We start from the raw sequence: 20,168 nt of genomic DNA, 5'->3' as shown, positions 1-20,168 counted from the left end.
TCTTTCTATGTACCCTGGAGCCGTTAAAGTGCTGATCCCCAAAATGCAGGCTCGATCCCGGCCACAGCAGCTCTTCAGTGGAGGCGGAATGCAATGCGCCGTGTACTATGCGATATCAGCGCACATTAAAGAACACCAGGCGGTCAAAGCTTTCAAAGTCCTCCGGCGTCCCTCATAGCTGACGTTGCCTAGGAATGTTAAAATCACATAAAAATATGTAAAAAAAGCGCTCGACCACCGCAGGAGTACGATTAAGAGTGTTAGCTCATGTTTTACCGAATTTAACCATACGTCCTCAATTCTGATACCAACGTGTATATAATGAAACGATTGGTACCATCCGCATGTCTCCATTACCACTGGTTTCCTTGTCATGGACCCTCGAAGGCCGCACCCCATCATGGTTTCGAGGACCAAAGGTAGTCTGTGCGAATCCCTTGCTTGTTAGGATTCAGCTTGAAAAATAATTCTGTCTGCCATATGGTGCCAATTCGCTCCATACCACTCAGAACCCTGTACCTCAAACGGGCGGACCACAATTTTGCCATCAATGGTGATTGTAATGGCAACACACACACCCATTTCCAGATAGAGTATATAAGCCAGCCGAGAAAACAAAAGGCACAGTCTGAGAGCGATGAAGAAACGGACGAGAAACCAGCAAATGTAAGTAGTAAGAGCTAATGCTCTTAAAACTCAAACCTTGAATCGTGGTTATGTATTCCTAGTCGATGTACTACGGTCTGGCGCTTGAAATCAAGCATGTGAAGTCTTTGAGCACCGAAGCAAGGCTTCACGCTTAGAATTGACAGTTTTTCTAACAATTCTGTTCCACTTGTGTACCAATTTGGTAGAATAGCTCAGCCGTGCATTGGTATCATTTCTACAATCGCCCAAAAGGCGTAGGTGTTTTATTTTTGTTTGGTTTATGGGATTTAACGTCCCAAAGCACCTCGGGCTATGAGAGATGGCACAGTGGAGGGTTCCGGACGTTTCGACCATCTAAGGTTCTTTTTTGCAGAGTTCTCTCGCGATGCACCGAGCGGACAAGAAAACTAGAGGGGTTTAACGCTGCTGACAGACTGTCTAGTTGTAATGTTGCAGCTGTAGGAAGGAGGAAAAGAAAATGCACGGGTCTGCCAACTGGCTCTAGCTGAGCCACGACTGCTGCCACATGTGGATAGGGGAGAAGTGAGAGACGAGAGAAAATAGATACTTTAGGAAATAGATAGGTGAAGGCGAAAGGACAAAACGCCATAGGTGCGGAGCATTGCAGTGCTGTACAAAAAGAACAAAGAAAAAAAAAATGCACTCCTTCTCACTGTGATCAAAGTTTGTGGTCAGCCACCTTGCTTTAAATCGGGCGTCTTCTGTGGGAAAGCCCGCTCAACGAATTTCACAAGGCGAAAGCCAAGCAGCATCTGAATGCCATTGGTCTGCGTGATAAATGATGGAAAAAATGAAGAGAACATCATTTTACAGTTTTCTTTGCATTTAAACTCAGTATCCTCGTTTTCTCAGATATTACAGGTTTGCCTCATTTAAATTTGTGAAAGCTGGCACATCATTTGATTGCTGCCGGCTAGTTCCCAAATAAAAATTTCTCGAATCGAATATGAACAAAATATCAAGAGCATTCGAATTGTATTTGGTATTTAAACCCTGCAATTATTCTTTTCCACCCATTCTCCAGGAAATCCTGCAATGGTGCTGCGATTGTGAGCCAAAGATCCTGAACATGCCCCTGGCAGTGGTAGTTAGAAGGTGACCTGGCTGGACATTGACTGATCAGCAGGTTGTGTAATGTCTTAAGACCGCATGACATGGCTGTATTGGCAGGAGCTGACCAAGATCCTTAGAGACGGGAAGGTGACATGGGAATAGAACTTTCCAGGTCCCTTGGATCATGATTCAGACACACTACTCCTTAAGACATGCAGGCGCGGCTTTACATCTATGTCGGGCGGTCCTTCACATAACGTGACAGCTTATGACTGCACGCTAATGAGGATGTATGAGATACGGCAAACAAATAGCAAAGTGCATGTATGCAAATGAGGATCCACAAAAAAGAGACGAGTGACCTTTGCGGAGCCGCTTGCAAAGACACAGGAGACCCTGATGAGAGCCATTAACGCTGCTGCATCATACCCTTAAAGGCATACTTAAGTGTCCCCTATATTATTTTGTGTAAACAGCTCTGAAGAGAACTTTTGCAGCTTCTGCGATGCTGAAATCGAGGCTCAGAAGATGTTAGCCAATTGGGTGCAGCTATGCACTTGCATCATGCATTGCAAGGATTGCTCGACACTTTAAATTGCATTAATTTTTTGCTTTGATAACACAAATGGCGGCAAGAATGACACACCTGGAAGCTCTTGAAGACAAGTGGGGACAACTACACATTACTGTTCCCAGTAAAAACTGATTCTTTGCCGCTTTATGTCCATGTTGACATTTCTACGGCAGAAAAAGGCCCCTTTATCACCCAGAAGTATTTAAATACTGCCTTTCAGCCAGTAGATAGAAGCCTGTGACATCCTCACCATTTGAAAATGACAAGCCTGTCCTCTAGGACAGATTGCCATAGTTTTCAAGGCAATGCTGGGGTAGGGTAGCCAGTAAAATTCGCACCCAAAAATCAGACGTCGAGACATGCATTTCGCATGCGGAATTGGTTTGTGGCGATGACACCTGTAAGTTTTTTATTATTTTATTTTTTCTTAGCTTATAAATGCTCCATTTCCCGTGAGAGCAGTTCCTCTGTAGCAAGAATTCAGTACCTTGTCAGTACAGTATTTGTCCTTGAGAGTCCCTGTAAGAGGGAAGAGGGTCTTAAAGAAGCTTTTTCAATAATGAAGGCACAGTAACGGAATGTTCAAGGAACATCTAAGTTTCCAAACGTGCCATTTGATCATATGTAAAGCAAGTTATTTTGTACTTATGTAATATGTACTTTTTGCCTACAGCCTGCTGCAGGGAACCTCTAAAAAAAAGATCTAGGAATGCAATACCGTGCAGTCTGTTTTTATGATGATGCACAGGACATTACAAATAATATGAACATCCACATGAGCTGCAAAGGAAAGCAAATAATTTATAGATTAATTTTCTCTCGTGTAATTTCGGTTTACAAGTGCCAGGTGGTAGCTGCAACATTAGAGACACACTGAGGTCATGTGAGGACCACCACAAAAACTGCAGTACGGTTGCTGCTTTGTTCCTTTTCACAATAACCATTACGCGAGCTTGTCCATGAGCTGGATTTGCATAAAATAAGTAATCATGGCAGTTTTTCCATGACTCACACAATCGAAACTCGTCTGACGTTAGCGGTCATTCATCATTCAGCACTTGCAATTAAAGGGACACTAAAGACAGCCAAAGATGGTATGAAAATCTAATAAACTACATTTGGTGACACTGTCGCCGCATATCCGGCAACAAAAAATCAAATAATTGCTGAGATATTGCTATAAGAAGTTGAGGTTTTTTCTTGTTCCCGCCGGTCGAATTCAAACTGTGGCCTCCAACTACGTAGTTGAAGTTGAGTGACGCACACTATGATGTAAGCGGAGACTCCGTGATAGCTAGCAAGCCGGCGCGGCCCGCGGCGTCGCATCCCTCAAGGGCCAACTTGGCAACAGCGTACTCGCAATGACGGCCTCAGCCGAAATAAATAAAACGATGAAGAGAGTAATTTACCGAGCGATGGGCCCATAAAGGAAGAAAAAAAAAACATAGAGCGCTTGTAATGCACAATACTTTACATGTTTCTCAAGCTTTTGCGCTCCTTCTTGCACTGTGTATAAACAAACCGAGCCCTCGGTCATCGCAACGCTTCCTGACATGTTTGCATACAAATAAGATTTAGTTACCAGCAAAATAGTGTCCTCGCTGCTGCGCTTGTCAGTTTTGAAGCTTCGTCGCACTTTTTTCCTTCAAGGTTTGCGCTACAGCTCCGTGTTCAGCGAAAATTACGTCCACGGTAGCAGAACATGACCGAAGTGCCGGCGCCACTACATTTGCCAGCGCTGTGAAATTCCACATGTTAAAATGGATCCAGTGCACAATATAGTGCACATAGGCATCAAGAACATTAGTTGCAAGACGTGAGAGCAGGCAGCATGCGCCGATGATCAAGAAGTTGTAATATTTAGACCGGCAGCAGAAACAATTTATTGTAAATGGGGTCATGACATAAAAATAGAAGTATTTCCGATGATCTTGTGGCGCCGCGGCGTAGCCGAGCGGTTAGCGCCGAACGTTACGGAGCAAGCAGTTGCGAGTTCGAGTCTCATCGCTTCTGGCAATTTTTTTTTTTTTTTTTTTTTCAAATCGATTTTTTTTTTTTTACCTTTTGTAAGGTATTTCTGGTGCTTCGTTATTTCTAGCTTTTACTTTTTACCCGAGGTCCTTTTTTTCGCCGGGCGACGAGCGCAATATATCGACGCTCTCCTTGGTATGAGCGGCAAGTATGCCCCTTTTGTTTACGACGCCTGCAAATTGCATGTTGAAGGTCTTGTTGACGCAGTATATGTTGGTCAGATGTGCCATGATTTAGTGAACAATTGAATGATAATGCGTTTTTCCTTCGGTACTTAGCATATGTGTGCTTTTCGTGGCGTACGTAGCTGCAGTCAAGCGGTCAGGTCGCAGTCGAAGCGGCAACGGCGGCGATGGCGATATGTTGGCGCAGAAGTGTGAACGAAGGAGTGTGTCGGCGGTAGCGGATTTCGCTCGCTCGTGCCTCCGAATGCTCAAATGGGTACCATCAAGGCGCATCTGCTGCTCCAAGCTCGTAATTCAGGCGCTGCAGGTTCAAACAAACTATCCGAGTGCGCACGAAATGCCTGAGCCGAAACATAACCAAAACTGAAGTGGGCGCCTGTGGCGCCTCCAAGTATATTTTTGTATTTGCCTTGCAACGTTTACGTTGTCTTTTCGCCGTCGTTTACGTATGATAAAGGCGTGTTATCATCTTTGAGAAAAAACGTACTACCGCATTCAAACATGCAACGTAATTCGCATTTGTCAGCCTCCGGGATCCCTAGCGCGTCACGTGATTTGTAGTTGCGAGCCTCGGCCGTTTGGCTGTGGTGGCGATACCTGTATTTCTGTTATTCTTCTTTACTACCTTATAACAGCTCTGTTTTCAGTAAGAGTGGTCTTTTTGTAATCAGGAACTGGCATTCTATCGATGCAAACCCACTTCCTTTCTCTCTTTAGTGTCCCTTTAAAACCAATATTGCTCCAGAAAAAAATTCAGTCATAAATTATTTAGCTCGCATAGAAAAATTGCTCATTGTGCCTCATTTACACTACTGTCTTGTACAATATTACTACCCCCCCCCCCCCCCAAAAAAAAAAAAGATAAAAAAGAAACGCATGCATTTAAAATTTAGGTGTGTCTACAGCTTTAAGATTGTGCCTAAGTTCCACTTCAATGCCTAGTGGTGAGAGTGAGGAGTAATCTGTATTAAATGGAGCTGGCATGAAGGCTTATTCATGGGAGAAGGGGAGTTAAGCGCTAACCGCATGAGGCGACACGCTGCGCAACGGGCTGAGGGCCGCCAAAGCATTGCCGCTCGTCGCTGTCGCTCAGTTTCTGGGTTTGTAGAAAATTTCGCGTGTCACCCAGAAGCAGCTCGCGAGGCAGCCAATCACAGAAGGCTTTGGGGTGCTCAACTTCTGTTCTGGCTTTTTTTTTTGTTTTGTTTTCGCGTGAGAAGTTTTTTTTCCTAGTCCGGTTTGGGCGAAGAACCTGTTGCCTGCACACGCTCACTTCGTCTGATCCGTGTAAATATGAGTGCATCAAGACAATTCGGTAAAAGCTTGGAAGGGTAGTAAAGGATAGTGTGGCTAGATATTGTTAGGAGCAGGAGAAAGCCACTGCTTGCAATCCAAGTCGGCATCGCAGTGTAGTAGCACATCGCTGCGCTGTGACCCTTTAAAATGCGATGCGTTACAAGAAATTTCATCAGTATTTTATCATACTTCATACTGTTTAGAGTTAGAAATGGGATATATAGTGTGATTGCACTCCCCTTGACCGAATGACGAGGCGGCGGTAACACAGTAACGCTGAAAGCGCGCTTCTCTCTCGCTGAGCCCCATCACCCCGTGTGGTATGCACCAGCAACGACAGGCGTTGGCGGCGGCGGCGCGCAACGGATCGCTAGGGGCTGTCGCCTCATCCGGTTACCGCTTTAGGGAGATCGATTTGGACGTGAATACCTGCCTCATGTGCAAACTCGCAGAAGGATAGCAGCGTGAATCAGGCCTGAGTGTTGTCGTTGCCAACAGGCATGCACAGGAAACAGAAATCCCTTTTCTTTATTTCTGCTTGCTTTTTGCTACAGTTTGTCATCACCAATGACTTGCTTTATGGGCAATTTTGCAAGGCAGCAAGAGTGTCCGCATGAATGAGATACTTATCTTGACCTCATAAATTTAAGCTAAAGGTATAGCATGTTAAGAGGAGTCAAGCTACGAAGGACGCTCTGGGTTAATTCAGACCACCTGGTGATCCTTGACATCCACTAATATCGTAAGGCGCATGATTCCTTTTTCTTGGATGTTGTATGATGTTAGTGCATGCTGAAGGTCTGTAGGTGGTTTAAAGGATCTCTTCTGATATGAAAACAGCATCTACCTATGGCAGAAACGTTACAGCATACAGTACAGACAACTAGGGGTACTGTTCACTGGAGTGAGCTTCTCGGCTGTATAGTGGAGCCATCATGGCACCTATAAAGACAAAAAGGTCCTGAAAGGGGAGGACAAACCTTCTTCGTACCTTACCCCGGAGTTAGAGCTTAATGTGTTCTGCCACAAGGCTAAGAAATAAGCCCCATTGCAACGCTAAGTTTGAAAAAGAAGGCAAATATGCGCAAACCATGAAATCCAGTAGCAAGTTTGATTACGAACATGCCTCTGGCAGGTGACATGGCTGCGTACTGGTTGCTCAGCGGGTTGCGTGATGTCATGGGACTACATGACATGGATGAGTAGGCAGAAGCTGCCAACTCCGGCTTCTCTTTTGAGATGGGAGGGTAAGATGGGAATCGAACCCTCAGGATTCTTGGATCCCAAGTCATACATGCTACTCTAGGGCAACATAGGCAGGTGTGTACGGTTTTGTTGAAGCTGGGCTTCATGTGTACGCTGGGTGATTTTTCACATACAGTGGCAGATTACGACCGTATGTTAATGACTGTGTATGAGTTAACAGATGCACAAATTTATTTATTCATTCCAAAATACTGCAAGCCGATGCTTGGCCCAAGCACGAGTGAAATATACATACTTCCTACATACAAAAGTATTATTAGTTGAGGTTTTGGTGATTAAGCGAGTAGGAACGTGCGTGCAAAGTGATAAAGGATCAGCAATGGGAGTCTGAAGATAGGAGCCATTAACGTTGTCACAGCATATCCAAGATGGTAGAGAATAAAGTCTATCAAATTTCTTCCTCTCCACACTACTGCATTAGAAATTGCTCTCTGTCTCATTTTCGTCTCCCTTCATCCTTGCTCAGCTGTTTGCAGTACAAGAGTGCCATGGCTTAGTATGGGTACACCAGACGCAAAATCACACAAGTGTAAGTCATACAACAGCCCCTATAATATACACGCAAGCAAAAGTTGGCCTAAATATCAGTCAGATCTCATTTTCTTTAAAACTGAATATAGAAAGGAAAGGAAGCAGCCTTTTTTTTTAGACTCCACTATACAATACTACAATATACTGTAACATACTATGCACCATAACACACTAGCATCACTTACTTTTCAAGGATATATATAATCACTACCTAAGGCTGACAAGAGGGTAGCAGAAAAGAATGATCACATTACCTGGTTAACTAGCTGGCTGGGGGCTGAGAGCCATCATTCTGGCGAGGAGGGCTCTCTTCAGGCTCGGTCCTTGGCACTGGTTCTTCGTGGGGAACCTCTGGCACATCCTGCTATAGTGAGAATAATCGGGAGAAACAAACGGCTCCATGAAAAAAAGAAAAGCCTTGGCCACTTGAAAAAACCCCTTTTACTGAATGCTAACCTATGAAGGTTCACATATACCCTGTTTCTCATTATAGTGCAGTTGCATATACTGGACAATGCTGAGATTTTTCTCTTCAGGCAAGAGAACCTCTGAAAGGTAGACTTGGCCATAGAGAAGCAGTTAATGTGCCTCTGCTTCGATATCAAATGAAAATTGTTATTTTAATAGTGAGCACCCTAGTGTATAAGCTGACATACAGTTGAATACAATTCAGAATTAAAGTTTCCTCCTAATGAGGTGCAGAAGTCTACTCACGACTGCTGCCTGTCTTGAAGCAGAGTCATCTGAAGGCTGCTCTGCTGCACCACCTTCAGCACCACCAGCAGCCTGCAGGCAAACAAGCGCAAAAGCAGGCATTGGCATTTGTGCTGAGACGCAAAACAAAAATGCACTAAATGAAAGGAGGCTTGTACACAAGTAAAACTGGGAATGTAATAGTAATATAAAGAAAGCTAAATATAGTAGCGGGCAACGTAAATGACAGCGAGTATAACCAGCGAGCTCCAACAGTGTGCTGAGACAAAGAATGAAATGATGTAGCATAAAGAAAACAACGCTGTAGGCAGTAGCGATGGAAAAGGCGGCAGGTCTCTACTTGCTGGGTATGGTGGTGGATGACGAAGGTACTCCAGTAGTTCCCAGAGACTGTATGTAGGAGTAATTGCAATTCATAGAGATCAATACTAACATGATCAAGGATGCATGCTGGCCACTGAAGTAGCTGCAAGGGACCAGTCAAATGTAGTGCGAATGACCTGTGCTGCTTAAAGAAGAAGCAAGACTAGACGTATTTATGAATGTACTATGGTCGCACATCCCACACCAGCAATAACACTGTTAAATTTTTTTGAAGGTTTTCAGCAGATTAATGCGAGCGTTCGAGGACTCGCTGCCAACCATCAGGTATGTGGTTACGATGGCAGAGGAGGTTACCATGGAGAGGAAAACTCGATGCTTGACGGAGCTGAATGTGAGAATGTGCAACAGATGGTGAGGTAAACATTACGACGATGGTGGACTCAATCCACAGTTCATTCCACTGCTCTGAGGGCATATCAAAGGTGGTAAAGGGCAAATGATCTGGCCTACCGCTGAGGAGCATGCAGCCTCAATGAGAAATAGAAAGCAAGACAGAGGTGTCTCTGTGCTTGTTTTGAGATCATTAAAAAAAAAAAAAAAAAAAAGAAAGAAAGAATAAAAGCCGAGTTGTGTTTGCATCTTGTGCTAGGACATATTTACAGGCTTAACACCCTTTACAGAGCTCAATTCAAAGAAATGAGCCAAAGCGGCAGTCACTGCAAAGAAACACCAAGCTTTGTTTCCATACAACAATGTCGAAACATTTTATATTAAGAGAAGGCAGTCTTGCATTAGGCCATCATTTTCATGACCTTCAAAAGATGTGCAGGGCACATTGTCTTTAATCAATTACCGCCATCAGATAATGCCTTATACAGAAAATATGTGATCCCTGTCCACACAAGCTAAAACCATTCACCCATAAGTCACAAACTGAATTAACTGCTCATGTTCACGCTACGTTCCTCAGTGCATTCAGACCCAATAAACAAAATTTACAGCACAGAGGAGGAGACTAAATCTTGTTTTCTTTCACAAGGCCTCCACTTTTCTTTTCTTAAAGTGAATCTGCCCCCAGACAGAAGATAATTCCTTTTTAAAGCAGCTCACACCAAGCAGTGGTGGTGGTGCCACATCTTCGGGCTGCTGGTCTGCTGCATCCTGCTCAGCAGCTGGCGACTGGTCAGCCTCAGCGAGGTCTTGGGTGCCCTCAGCCTCTGGCTCAGTTTCCAGCTCCCGATCTTCATCATCTTCCGCCTCTTCACCCTGCTGCTCTCCACCAGCAGCAAGGCCCCTGCAATAAGTGACGCAGAAATAAAGGTTTACATATGAAAACTGTCACAAGAAACACATGATTTCTGAAGCTACCAATAGCAGCACTACAAGTGTACATTGTTTTCCAGTCAGTGCCACTGGCACTTTTATTTAAAAAAAGAACAAACAAGCTAGGAAGGCGCTTAACCTTCGCTTTAAGGCAGGCAGGGCTCTTGATGTGGCAAAAATAGCGAAAAAGGTGACTTTTTGAAAATGACATCTTGGAAATCTACAGCCCATCTCCTACATATCAACTATAATTTCTACACTCCCTAGCCCAATAATTAAACTTTTTAAGGTGCAAACAAGCTGAATAAATCCCATTTCTGTTCATCGTTTCTCGTTTTCTCAAAACACAAATTTTTGACAGTTTGCTAGTTTACAAGGAGGATATCTTTGCTTAGAGCAGTAGAACCCCTTTATAGTAAAGTCATTGGGACTAGCAAAAATCTTTACTATATCAGGGTCTTTACTATATCAGTTGTTGATGACAACATGGTCCCGAAGATGCTCCCTGCAGAAATACAGAAGTGACCCGAACTCACTGCTGCAGGAGACCCAGTTCAAAGTTGTACATAGCCTGCTGCACGTCCTGGTTCACACCACGCAAAGCATGGGCCTGGGCAAGAAAAGGAAACATTGGTGGGATGAAACTCTGTATAGATGCAGTACAGGCACCAGAACTCTGGATGCATATTTTATGGAATGATGGACAACTGGTACAGGCTGATCATAAGAGCAGCAACATTCACTTGTCATTCTGGCACTTGAGGAAAGCTGGTGCAAAGGCTGTACAACAGAATCTCAACAATATGATCATGGCTGGTACAAATTTGGGAATAATATGAATTTGTAAAATTCCTGTGGTCATGGTGTGCTGTGCATAATGTACAGTACAGTAAATTCTCGTTAATTCAGCCTTCAAGGGACCAGAAATAGTGTTCAAATTAACTGAAAGTTCAAATTAACGAATAGGCCTGAAAAAACTGCCAAAAATTGTTTGTACCACAGTAACTTTATCTAATGAACAGCTGTATGATGCCTGTCTGCATTTGAGCTTGAGGAAGAATGGCAGTTTATCCCAGTTTTATCAAGTGCTCTGCATTGTGCACAATACTGGAAATGTTGAAGAAATTCTCCAAAATCGTTAAGTCCTCTGCTACTCCATTCGCAGCGCAACACAGTAGCATTGGTACCCCTTCAAAAAGCAGCCCTGCTTCGTTTTGAGCATGTTTCACCACACGGTTCACACTGTGTAAGCCCGCAGTTTCAGAGTACTGGAAGTAGCATGTGGCTGCATGCGAGAAAAATAGCGTAGGCTTTAGAGCAGCGTGATGCCATCCCAAAAATAAAGACAAAATGATGGTGATGCACCATGCGGCGTCGGAAACAGTGTGACTGGCCCATGCGCATGCCTTAACGCAGCTGTGGAAAAGCAGGAAGCTAAGGAAAGTGGAACTATGTGACTGAGCTACATTTTGAAACGGGGGACTTCTGATCATCACCGTACCTGCCATAGCGTGCAAGAAGTGTGTGGACGCCACTGTTTCACACATTCCAGGTTTGGGAAAGTACATTTTGGTAATCACTGGCTGCCTGAGTCATAGCTCGATGCAATGTCCTGTTTGTTTGAATTAGCTGAAGCGAGGCTGCCCATGTCCGAATCTTTAAGAATGAATAAAGGCCGAATTAACAAAAATTTTACTGCATTTAGGATGCTTTGGATCACTGATGCCATGATTGCCAGTCGCGCAGTATGGCTCATGATCAATGAGCAGCAGTGCACGGCCTGAACACCACTAATGTTGCAACGCCAGCAGTGCGGTTTGCACCGCAAGCAGTGACTGGGCAATTGCTGATGTTGCGGGTATAACTCACAGATCGCTGAAGTTGCTACTGGCAGTGGCACACTACTACAATGCCTACAATATACTTGCTAGCATGCCACGCACCAGCAGCTCAGCATGGCGAAGTTTCTAATGATTGCCAATGGTCGCCAATTAAGGGTGCTGCTCACAGGTAGCAGTAAAATACTGCTATGGATGCCACAAGTGACGCCAAAGTGAACGGAGTGCCTTGGTAGCGTGTTTGGTGCTCAGTGTTCTGCGTTTTCTTGGCCTGTGCTTTGGATCGTCATGGCATCTTCCACACCTTCTGCCCCGTAACAATATCAACACCACCACTATAATAAAGTAATGCACAGCATTTGGTATAGAGCTTTTGCTACTCAGGTCACCTGTCGACTACCACCTGCCAGAGGTGTGCTGTAACTTTTCAAGGCTGCAAGAGTCCGGGTGTTAGTCAACTGCCACGCTCGCAATTTTTTAAGGCTGCAACACTCCAAATGGCTGACGCTGATGTTGCCAGACAATTTTTGCCGCCATGGGGTTACAATGTAAACACTCTCAATGAAAGCCTGCCAGAAGTATATTCATTATTTTTTCAAGGTTGCGAGGATTGAGATGGTCGACGACACCAAAAGATAATTTTTGTTTTCTTTACACAGGGAGTACTAATGCTCTCGTGTTAAAAGGTAATCAATGCAGGGGCCCACCTCTGCCAGCAACAGCATGTTGTCCAGGCCCTGCAATGGCTCTGCAGCAGGCCCATCGCCAGAAGGCTGGGGCAAATCTTGAGCCTGAAAAGCAATGTTGCATTGAAGCAATGATAGTGACTTAAAAAAAAAATAAAGTACTGATTAATAAAATAACATACTTATTGGCATCAATAAAACGTCCTTAACTGCTATGTGCTTATAAGTGCTATTCTGTTTGATAGAATGCGTTCCAAAAGAACAAACTATCAACGGTTATGAGTGTGCCGGAGCAGCAGGTTATACATACACAGCAGATTACTATAAGAATAACTCTGTTAAGAGAAATTCTCGACTAAGACAAACAATGTGAGAAAGTTGGTTGCTTCCTACTCGAAAGATATTCAGGACAAACTGTTTTGCATGATCCATCCCCGGGTAAGAGAGCGAAAGAGAGTGCAAAAGACGCGTGAAAGAAGAGCCATGACCTCTATGCTGCTTGCTAGTCAACAAATGCTCTAGACGCTCTCTCTCTCTCTGGCACTCCGCTTCCAAGCTCTCTTCTAGCGTCCCTTTAACTGTGTGAAGAAATTTTGAGGGACTTAAGACCGCCTACGTGTATGAAGGTGAAAGCTACCGCATGCTATAGTTTGTCCGTGCCAGCCACGCCATTCTCAGTGTTGCTTTCCAAGTATAAACCGCCTGTAAAACTACAGTATAAAACAGTGAGCATAAAACGGTGAGTATAAAACAGTATAAAACAGCTGTGAACAGTCCCGTAGATCGTCAGACTTGCATTACTTGCAAGGGAATGTAATGTGCGCAGCACAACACAACAAAACAAGGGGAGACCGGGGGCCCGTTGAACGGCGCTCGTGCGAAACGTAGGAAGTGCTTGCTCTGCCGTTGGCCACAACGCTGGCGTCCGCTTTCGGCGCGCTTTGGAACTTGAAACGACGCAACGCCTTATCGCAGTGTAGAATCTTGCAACACCAACCCGGTTTGTTTACACGAGCCAGCATTATCGCGACTTTACTTCCCTTTAGGTAGAACTGCTGCTAATTTTCCCTGATATAGGCACGAATTCCCCAAGTTTTCCCTGATTATCCAGATTCCCTGAGAATTCCCAGTTTTCCCGGTTGGTAGACACCCTGGTCACCTGACCTCGAAGGGCTTTTAAATCTTAATGCGTGGCGAGAAAAAAAAAAAAAAAGGAAACAGAAAATGAAACTGAAAAACCAGCTCCCCTACTACCCACTGGATGGCTCCAACTGTTCAGGAGCACTTCAAAAGCGAAATAACTCGACCTTTAAAACTACCAATAAAGAGCTATCAAAGGAAATAGGTGTGGGCAGGGAAGAGTCTGGTGTGCCCGTGTGAGAAGGTAATTAGTCAGCACTTACGGGAGCGGACACCATTGTATCTTTTTCAGGCCATGTCTGCTCAAACACAGGCTCTATGGGTCTGGCTGTGGCTCCTTGGTCCTAGACGTAAAATTCAAGTGCACACTGTGTAAGTACTGTGAAGAGTTCCATTGCATGCTGACTTAATTTGCTCTCCATTTAAATACGAGCTAATGCTTTAGGCCATGCGGTGGGAAGTCAAGAGAAATGGGAAGCAGAGAGCTATGCATTACATTATTATTGTGCTGAGTGCAGGTAGAGTGATGCAGACAAGTCACAAACCTCACAAACCTCACAAATGCCACAGTCACGCTCTGCTACCATGTGCTCAGCAGGAGCCTGAAAGAATGTGAAATCAGCAAACATGAGAAATGGTAACCAACGAAAAAATTACTGCAATGAAACTAACAGGAACTCATCAGAACTTACAATGCAATCCAACAGCTAATAACAGCAACAACTATATCAACTGGGTAGCTGTCAACAATATTCAATTCAAATCGGCAATGACATGACATAAAAAAAAATATCATGAACTAGCAACAAATGTAAAGACGAAGAAAATAAACTGCCGTGGTTTAACCCAGCTAAACCACAGCAGTTTTTTTCCTTTGTCTTTGCCGAGGCCGTGGTTTAACCCTGCTAAACCCAGACAAGGTGACAGATTTGTCAGGCTTGGTTACATTTCATTACTTGTCATCATCATCACTATCGCAACTATTGTCACTGTGATCACTACTAGCATCAATGTCATTCATTACCACTAACTGCCCCGTCATTGTCATCGCTACTATCAACCTCACGCTAGACAAAGAAAATTAAGATTTGTTTATCACGAGCCTGGCATGGTGTAATGGGGATAGAAGGGGTAGTGGTTCGATTCCTGGTGGAGGCAGTTCTTTTTTCTTTATGTGTTAGTATGGCCTTTGCTTATAGTCACACTTCCAATCAAAGCTGAAAGGTCAAAGGTGGAGCATGGTTTTGCTTGTAGCCATACTTTGTCCTTTGGCTTATTGAAGGTCAAATGTGAGCTGTCGCTGACCTTGGCCCAAGGTGGGGTAGGGAATCTTTCGCTTCAAAAGTAGGAGGACGCTTAAGGTTCCCCGTAAAGGAATACATGATAGCGCCTCTGACAGCACCTCTTCATTTCGCAATCTTTCTTTAGTTGGTTTGGTTTTTAGGAAACGGAAAGTGCACAGCTTCCCGGCAGAAAGCAAGAGCGAAGGAGGAGGTATTGATATGCAACTGCAATGCACAGCCCACTCACGCTTCTTTCCATGGAAGACGTGGACACAATGGGGAGTTGGGGAGGCTGGCTAGCGGGACTGCAGAGTGGCTTGGCCCTCTTGCGTGCTGTCACTGCTGCCAGAGGCCTCGAAGTGTTCTTGTCAAAGGTCGAGTCCGACAAGGTTTCCTGGCAAAACAAACAAGGCAAACTGGCGGTCAAATATAGCACAGGAAACACTCATTTCTCAATATATAGCTACGCCACATGCCTGTGAAATAAGTATGGATTTAGCCACATTTGTCTACAGTGCACCACCGGTGCTGCGTGGAGCAAGCACTGTGAAATGCTAAGGCAGGTACTGACAAGCGCCCTAGCGCAGCAGAAAAGTCACGCAAAATGCACAGAAACAAAAGCATTGCCCTAACAATGCAGCGACATTAACATGACTCAATTTGTTCGACAGCACGCCACTTGAGTGCTCTACACACGAGTGAACAACTGTGTACTTCTCGGCAAAACTGTATAACCCTTTATTTTTTGCTTTACTGGGAACAGTCACTGGCTTAAAAATCAGGCTGGGGTGGCGGATATCCTGTACACTATGTTTAGAGTAGACTAATTACAGTTGTTGATTGTGTGAGCTCGCAAACCTCCTGAATGCCACAGACATATGCCAATACCTTGAATGAGCTTACAGGATCAAGCCAATTTCAGAAGCAAGTGCTCCTCACTGAATGTTACGGAAAATCATATATACCATGTAGGGGCGTGAGTAACAATGTTCCAACACAATGATTTCTACGAAGCAAGTCAGACATCCATAGAGTAGCTAAGACATCTTCTAGGATATATTTTCCAAGTATTTACAAGTAACATCCTATACATGCAACTCCCAAATTGCACCAAAAGTTGCTCCTGTGAGCATGCTAAGCACTAAAAACAGCACCCATGCTATGGTGCTGTTCTTTGGTGGGTGCTCACAATTCAAACCTTGAATTGAGGTTGCATGAACTGCAAATGCGTGGATGGATTCATGCCTTGTCTTGAATTCTGTTTCATTCTGCGTCCCACAGCACCCTCTGATATCTATGTATGTTGTGCCTACTCGTGCACCGTCACACACTTGTGCAATTTTGGTTGCCAGATATAATTTTTGTGTTTCTTCTGTATGCAAATGATTTTGAATGTCTCAAGGTTAAGTGTAAATAAATTTTTGCACACAGTTTGTTCATCTGCTTACACTGCTCCAAGAACATAATTTGAGTTCACTTTTCATGCACGTAAGCTGATGTTTAACTCTCATATCAAACACTTTGTACCGCTCATAATTATGCAATTAAACATATTATACCTCTCCCATAATAATTTATAGGCATTTGTGTGTAGCAAATCAGTTGCTTGGCAAAGCACCTTTTGTTGAAATACTTGAAGTTTATAAATGACTAGTGCTCACTTTTGGACCACATGGTAGTAACTCACTTGGCCTGCTGCCAACTTGGTTATTTATACTCATTTCAGGTCCCTAACTTTATATTCACGCGCTAAAACCAGAAATCACTGCTGCAGAAATCATTGCAACTTGTGCCATGCAGTTGGCAAAAAAAGAAGAAAAAAAAAAGAAAAAACACCCCCAGCGAAAGAGTGGCATAATTAGAGGCTGCGCATGTCCAAAACGAAGACAGAAGATGAAACCAGGTAAAACCACGGAATGGGTAAAGCCTAAATGGCGCCATGACAGGCACGGCGGCGCCAGAAAGTTGGCGACCGTGGCTGCCTGCTCTCTCTTCCGCGCAATCTCCGAAACTCGCAATTAAATATCGGTCGTCAATGAGAGCACATGGTCAGCCGCGATCATGACGCCGGCTTTTAGCATTGGTCGCTTCAAAAGGCGTTTGCTGCTATGGCGCGTTCCAATAATTGAGTGGCAGTAGACCTCGCCAGCCCCAATTGCCATGGCATAATAAAGCGAATATACTGACAACGAGGCTTGCACAACCGGACAAGAGCTGGCACTCTGCCAAGATCGCTCCCCCCCTTGCTAGAGATAATGCAAAAATGTAAACTTTTTTTTTTTTTAATGCTTAGGCAAAAATTGGGGGTGGGTGGGTTCATTATGCGAGTGGGTTCGTTACACGAGTAAATAGGGTACATTTACTGCAATGCAAGTGATTCTTGACAGTTCTTTCGAGGCCATTTGGTAATTCGAACATTGGATAATTCGAACTTTCCCCCCGGTCCCGTGAAGTTCGTAATGAGCTTTTACTGTACAAAGTTGCATTAAAACCTTTAAGATAAAATGGCAATTATTCATTCAAGTCTATGAGTGTCTGAAGTACTACTTTTCACTTGTCATGCCTTAAAAAAAAAAGGGAAGTATTTCGACATGGAATTGGTATTTGCACCAACGAATTGATTGTGCAGCGCACAAGAGATAAAGTGGCCAACCTCAATTTTAGAATGGCTATCAGTTGCAAACTCCACACTGGCCACAAGGTCAGGTGATGACTCGGAGGCTCCTCTTTGAAACATAAGGTGGCGTTCACTGTTGAGGGCACGGTTCTCTTTGGGGATGTTGCTCTTAGCTGACGACGGAACCTGTTGGAAAGAGCAAACAGTTGCGAAAAATGAAGGGAAAGCTTGCTGCCCAAAATCAGTGCTTTCTTGAGAATGGAGAATGGGTCTTGTTGGCCAGCATTCCTAATGAACGCATGGCAGCACGTAAACACAGATCAAAACACATGCATTACAGTGCAGTGATGAAAGAAGAAAGATAGCTCTTGCCACTAACTACATAAGCCAAAATTTTAATTAATTTCAGATGCATAAACAACTGGAAATGTATATTGATGATTAAAATGTACAATTCCTTTTCTTATATTTTGCTTTCAATGCCGTCCTCCTCTGAGGAGACTCTGCATGGCCTCGCAAAGATAAGGCTGGTAAATGCATCATTTCTCTCCTCAGACTTCAACTATGAATCCACTATCTCAGGTGCTTGTGCTCGGCTGGGTTTAACATTGAAATGAGAAGCGAAAGGTAACGAGGAGAGATAAGATGCAGCAACTGTCATATAAGGCCCTCTACCACCCCTCCTTGATGTTTTGCGAAACGATGGCTAGGAGCTCAGTTGCTTTGTCTGGACAGCTTGATTTCCCTTCCCATGCCATCCTAGGGTCACTGCTCAAAGCGAAATTTGCATGCCTTGCGTCGTGCTCCCCCAACAGCCTGGCCGGAACTGAGGTCAGGCTGGGGACAGTTGATAAGCTGCAACTGGTGGAGCACTGCAGCCAGGCTGGCAGCATCCTCCTTGCCCTCCAGCAGTCGGGACACTTCAGCCCCAATGGACATCTTTAGGACGTCACATGCAGGCTGCTGCTGTTGCTGCCGAAGTGCTGGTCGCCTGCTGGTTCAGAGCACATGAGGCAACAGTGACTGCTTAAGAAGGAAATGCTTGGAGATAGTACTTTGAAGGTTTTAAAGAACAAGTAAAACTTTTCCAAGAGTTTTTGCACCCCATCCCTGCCCAGGGCGAGTGAAAACAATGGTTGCTTCGTTCATAATAGCTGAGAAGTTATAGCAAAGGGGAATGTAATATTTGGCACCAATATGTACTTGGAGGGAGGGCCATTGCAGAGGTCCATTGGAAAGCAGATATGTACAGATAGTGTGCATATACAGCAGATTCGCAATAATAAACACTATGTTGACAGCAATGTCTTGATGATAAGAATTCATAAAATTTTCCAAAAGGAGCATTTCACGTACAATGTGCAATAATTTCAGACGTTCCAAACACTCTACTGTGCCACTAGGAGCGATATGAACCCGTCAGCAGCTGCTGCACCCTCGAGCAATAAGTACCGTACTGTCAGTACACTGCTGACATTGTGATCGCTAATCGTGTAGTAGTACAAAGTGAATTATGAGTGACAACTTAAGAGCTATATGTACATTGCTGGCTCCATTATCACTGGTCGCACTATACGCGTATCGCCAACTCCGCAATCATTAGTCATACTGTATATATATGGAGTGGTTTATGCAGTGCAGACTGGGCAACATTATTTTTCTTTTTCCTTGCCCACACTACTGTAAAAACCTGCATATAACAGAGGTTTTTTTCCTGATTTTATCATGTCAGATTTCCGCCTCGTAATAAGTATCCGCACAAACTTCATCCTAAATCTGCAATTCCGGCCTCAATATTAATCAGTGCTATCAGCATCAAGCTTCCAGTGAGAGAAAGCGCTGTCTAGCCGAGGCGTCGGCTGACTGTTTCGGTGGTTTCATTTTTTCCCACGCTGACCCTACGCTGAATGTAGGGCAAATAAATACCTTTGCTGATCTATTTTCTCTCACATTATATGTGGATGAAAACTTTTTTTCCCCCAACTTTTGCTATCCCGTATTACACCTCGTATTATATGCGGGTCCGTATTACCCGAGAGTTTTACGGCAACTTATGCACATTCAGGGAAGACTGTTACACTCAGTGGCACAGGTCAGAACAGTTTTATTTTTCAATCTTTTTCAAGTCCCTACATATTATTTGTAGGTACAGGGAGCAGTGAGTGGCTGCGCACGGCCTGCACATGCCGACGTCATGACTGCTAGTTATGCTGTACAAACAATGAGTTGTGGCTGTGCAACCGTAAGTTAATCCCCCCAACCACAAAATAGGTCTGCATGGTCACATTTCAGCACACAGATTTTGTTCGTTTAGAAAGATGCGCTATATCTATGAGTAATATTTTGTTTCGCATCCGGCGAAATTCTTATAATCGAGATATTAAAGTACAACCAACAGAAAATGCCTTTGCAGTAATGTCTCGCTTTTAGACTGCAAAAAAGACAAATGTTTTGACACGGTACCTTGTCGATGCAGTGGGAGCACCCGAAGAAAGCTCCACAACAGGCAGGTGGCCCTGAGCACCTAGCGAAATTAGGCAAAAGAAAGTGAGAAGACACAATGAGCCTAAGGCTTCTGGTTAAGAAACAGCCAGAATACTCTTTGATGGCAGAGAATATTTTTGTTCTTTCTGCCAGA

At 44.2% G+C, this 20,168-nt stretch overlaps 1 protein-coding gene across 1 annotated transcript in view; it reads right to left on the bottom strand.

Moving 5' to 3' along the window:
• The window catches only part of LOC146190764 (uncharacterized), a 64,035-nt gene that overhangs the window by 1,169 nt on the left and 42,698 nt on the right, over positions 1-20,168 (bottom strand). The window contains exons 25-35 of the mRNA XM_084601144.1: positions 19,994-20,054; positions 18,323-18,524; positions 17,567-17,716; positions 15,161-15,307; positions 14,185-14,232; positions 13,894-13,974; positions 12,512-12,595; positions 10,503-10,576; positions 9,754-9,937; positions 8,320-8,391; positions 7,860-7,969 (exon numbers count right to left, since the gene is read on the bottom strand). Of these exons, the coding sequence (XP_084457270.1) occupies positions 7,868-7,969; positions 8,320-8,391; positions 9,754-9,937; positions 10,503-10,576; positions 12,512-12,595; positions 13,894-13,974; positions 14,185-14,232; positions 15,161-15,307; positions 17,567-17,716; positions 18,323-18,524; positions 19,994-20,054 (1,205 nt within the window). The 3' untranslated portion in view covers positions 7,860-7,867. The remainder of the gene's footprint in view (positions 1-7,859; positions 7,970-8,319; positions 8,392-9,753; positions 9,938-10,502; positions 10,577-12,511; positions 12,596-13,893; positions 13,975-14,184; positions 14,233-15,160; positions 15,308-17,566; positions 17,717-18,322; positions 18,525-19,993; positions 20,055-20,168) is intronic.

This window comes from Amblyomma maculatum, chromosome 4, assembly GCF_055883805.1.
Source record: "Amblyomma maculatum isolate TAMU_Amacu chromosome 4, ASM5588380v1, whole genome shotgun sequence".
Taxonomy (NCBI): Eukaryota; Metazoa; Arthropoda; class Arachnida; order Ixodida; family Ixodidae; genus Amblyomma; species Amblyomma maculatum.
Note: the sequence above shows the minus strand (reverse complement) of the source record. Positions and strands in the feature narration are given on the sequence as shown.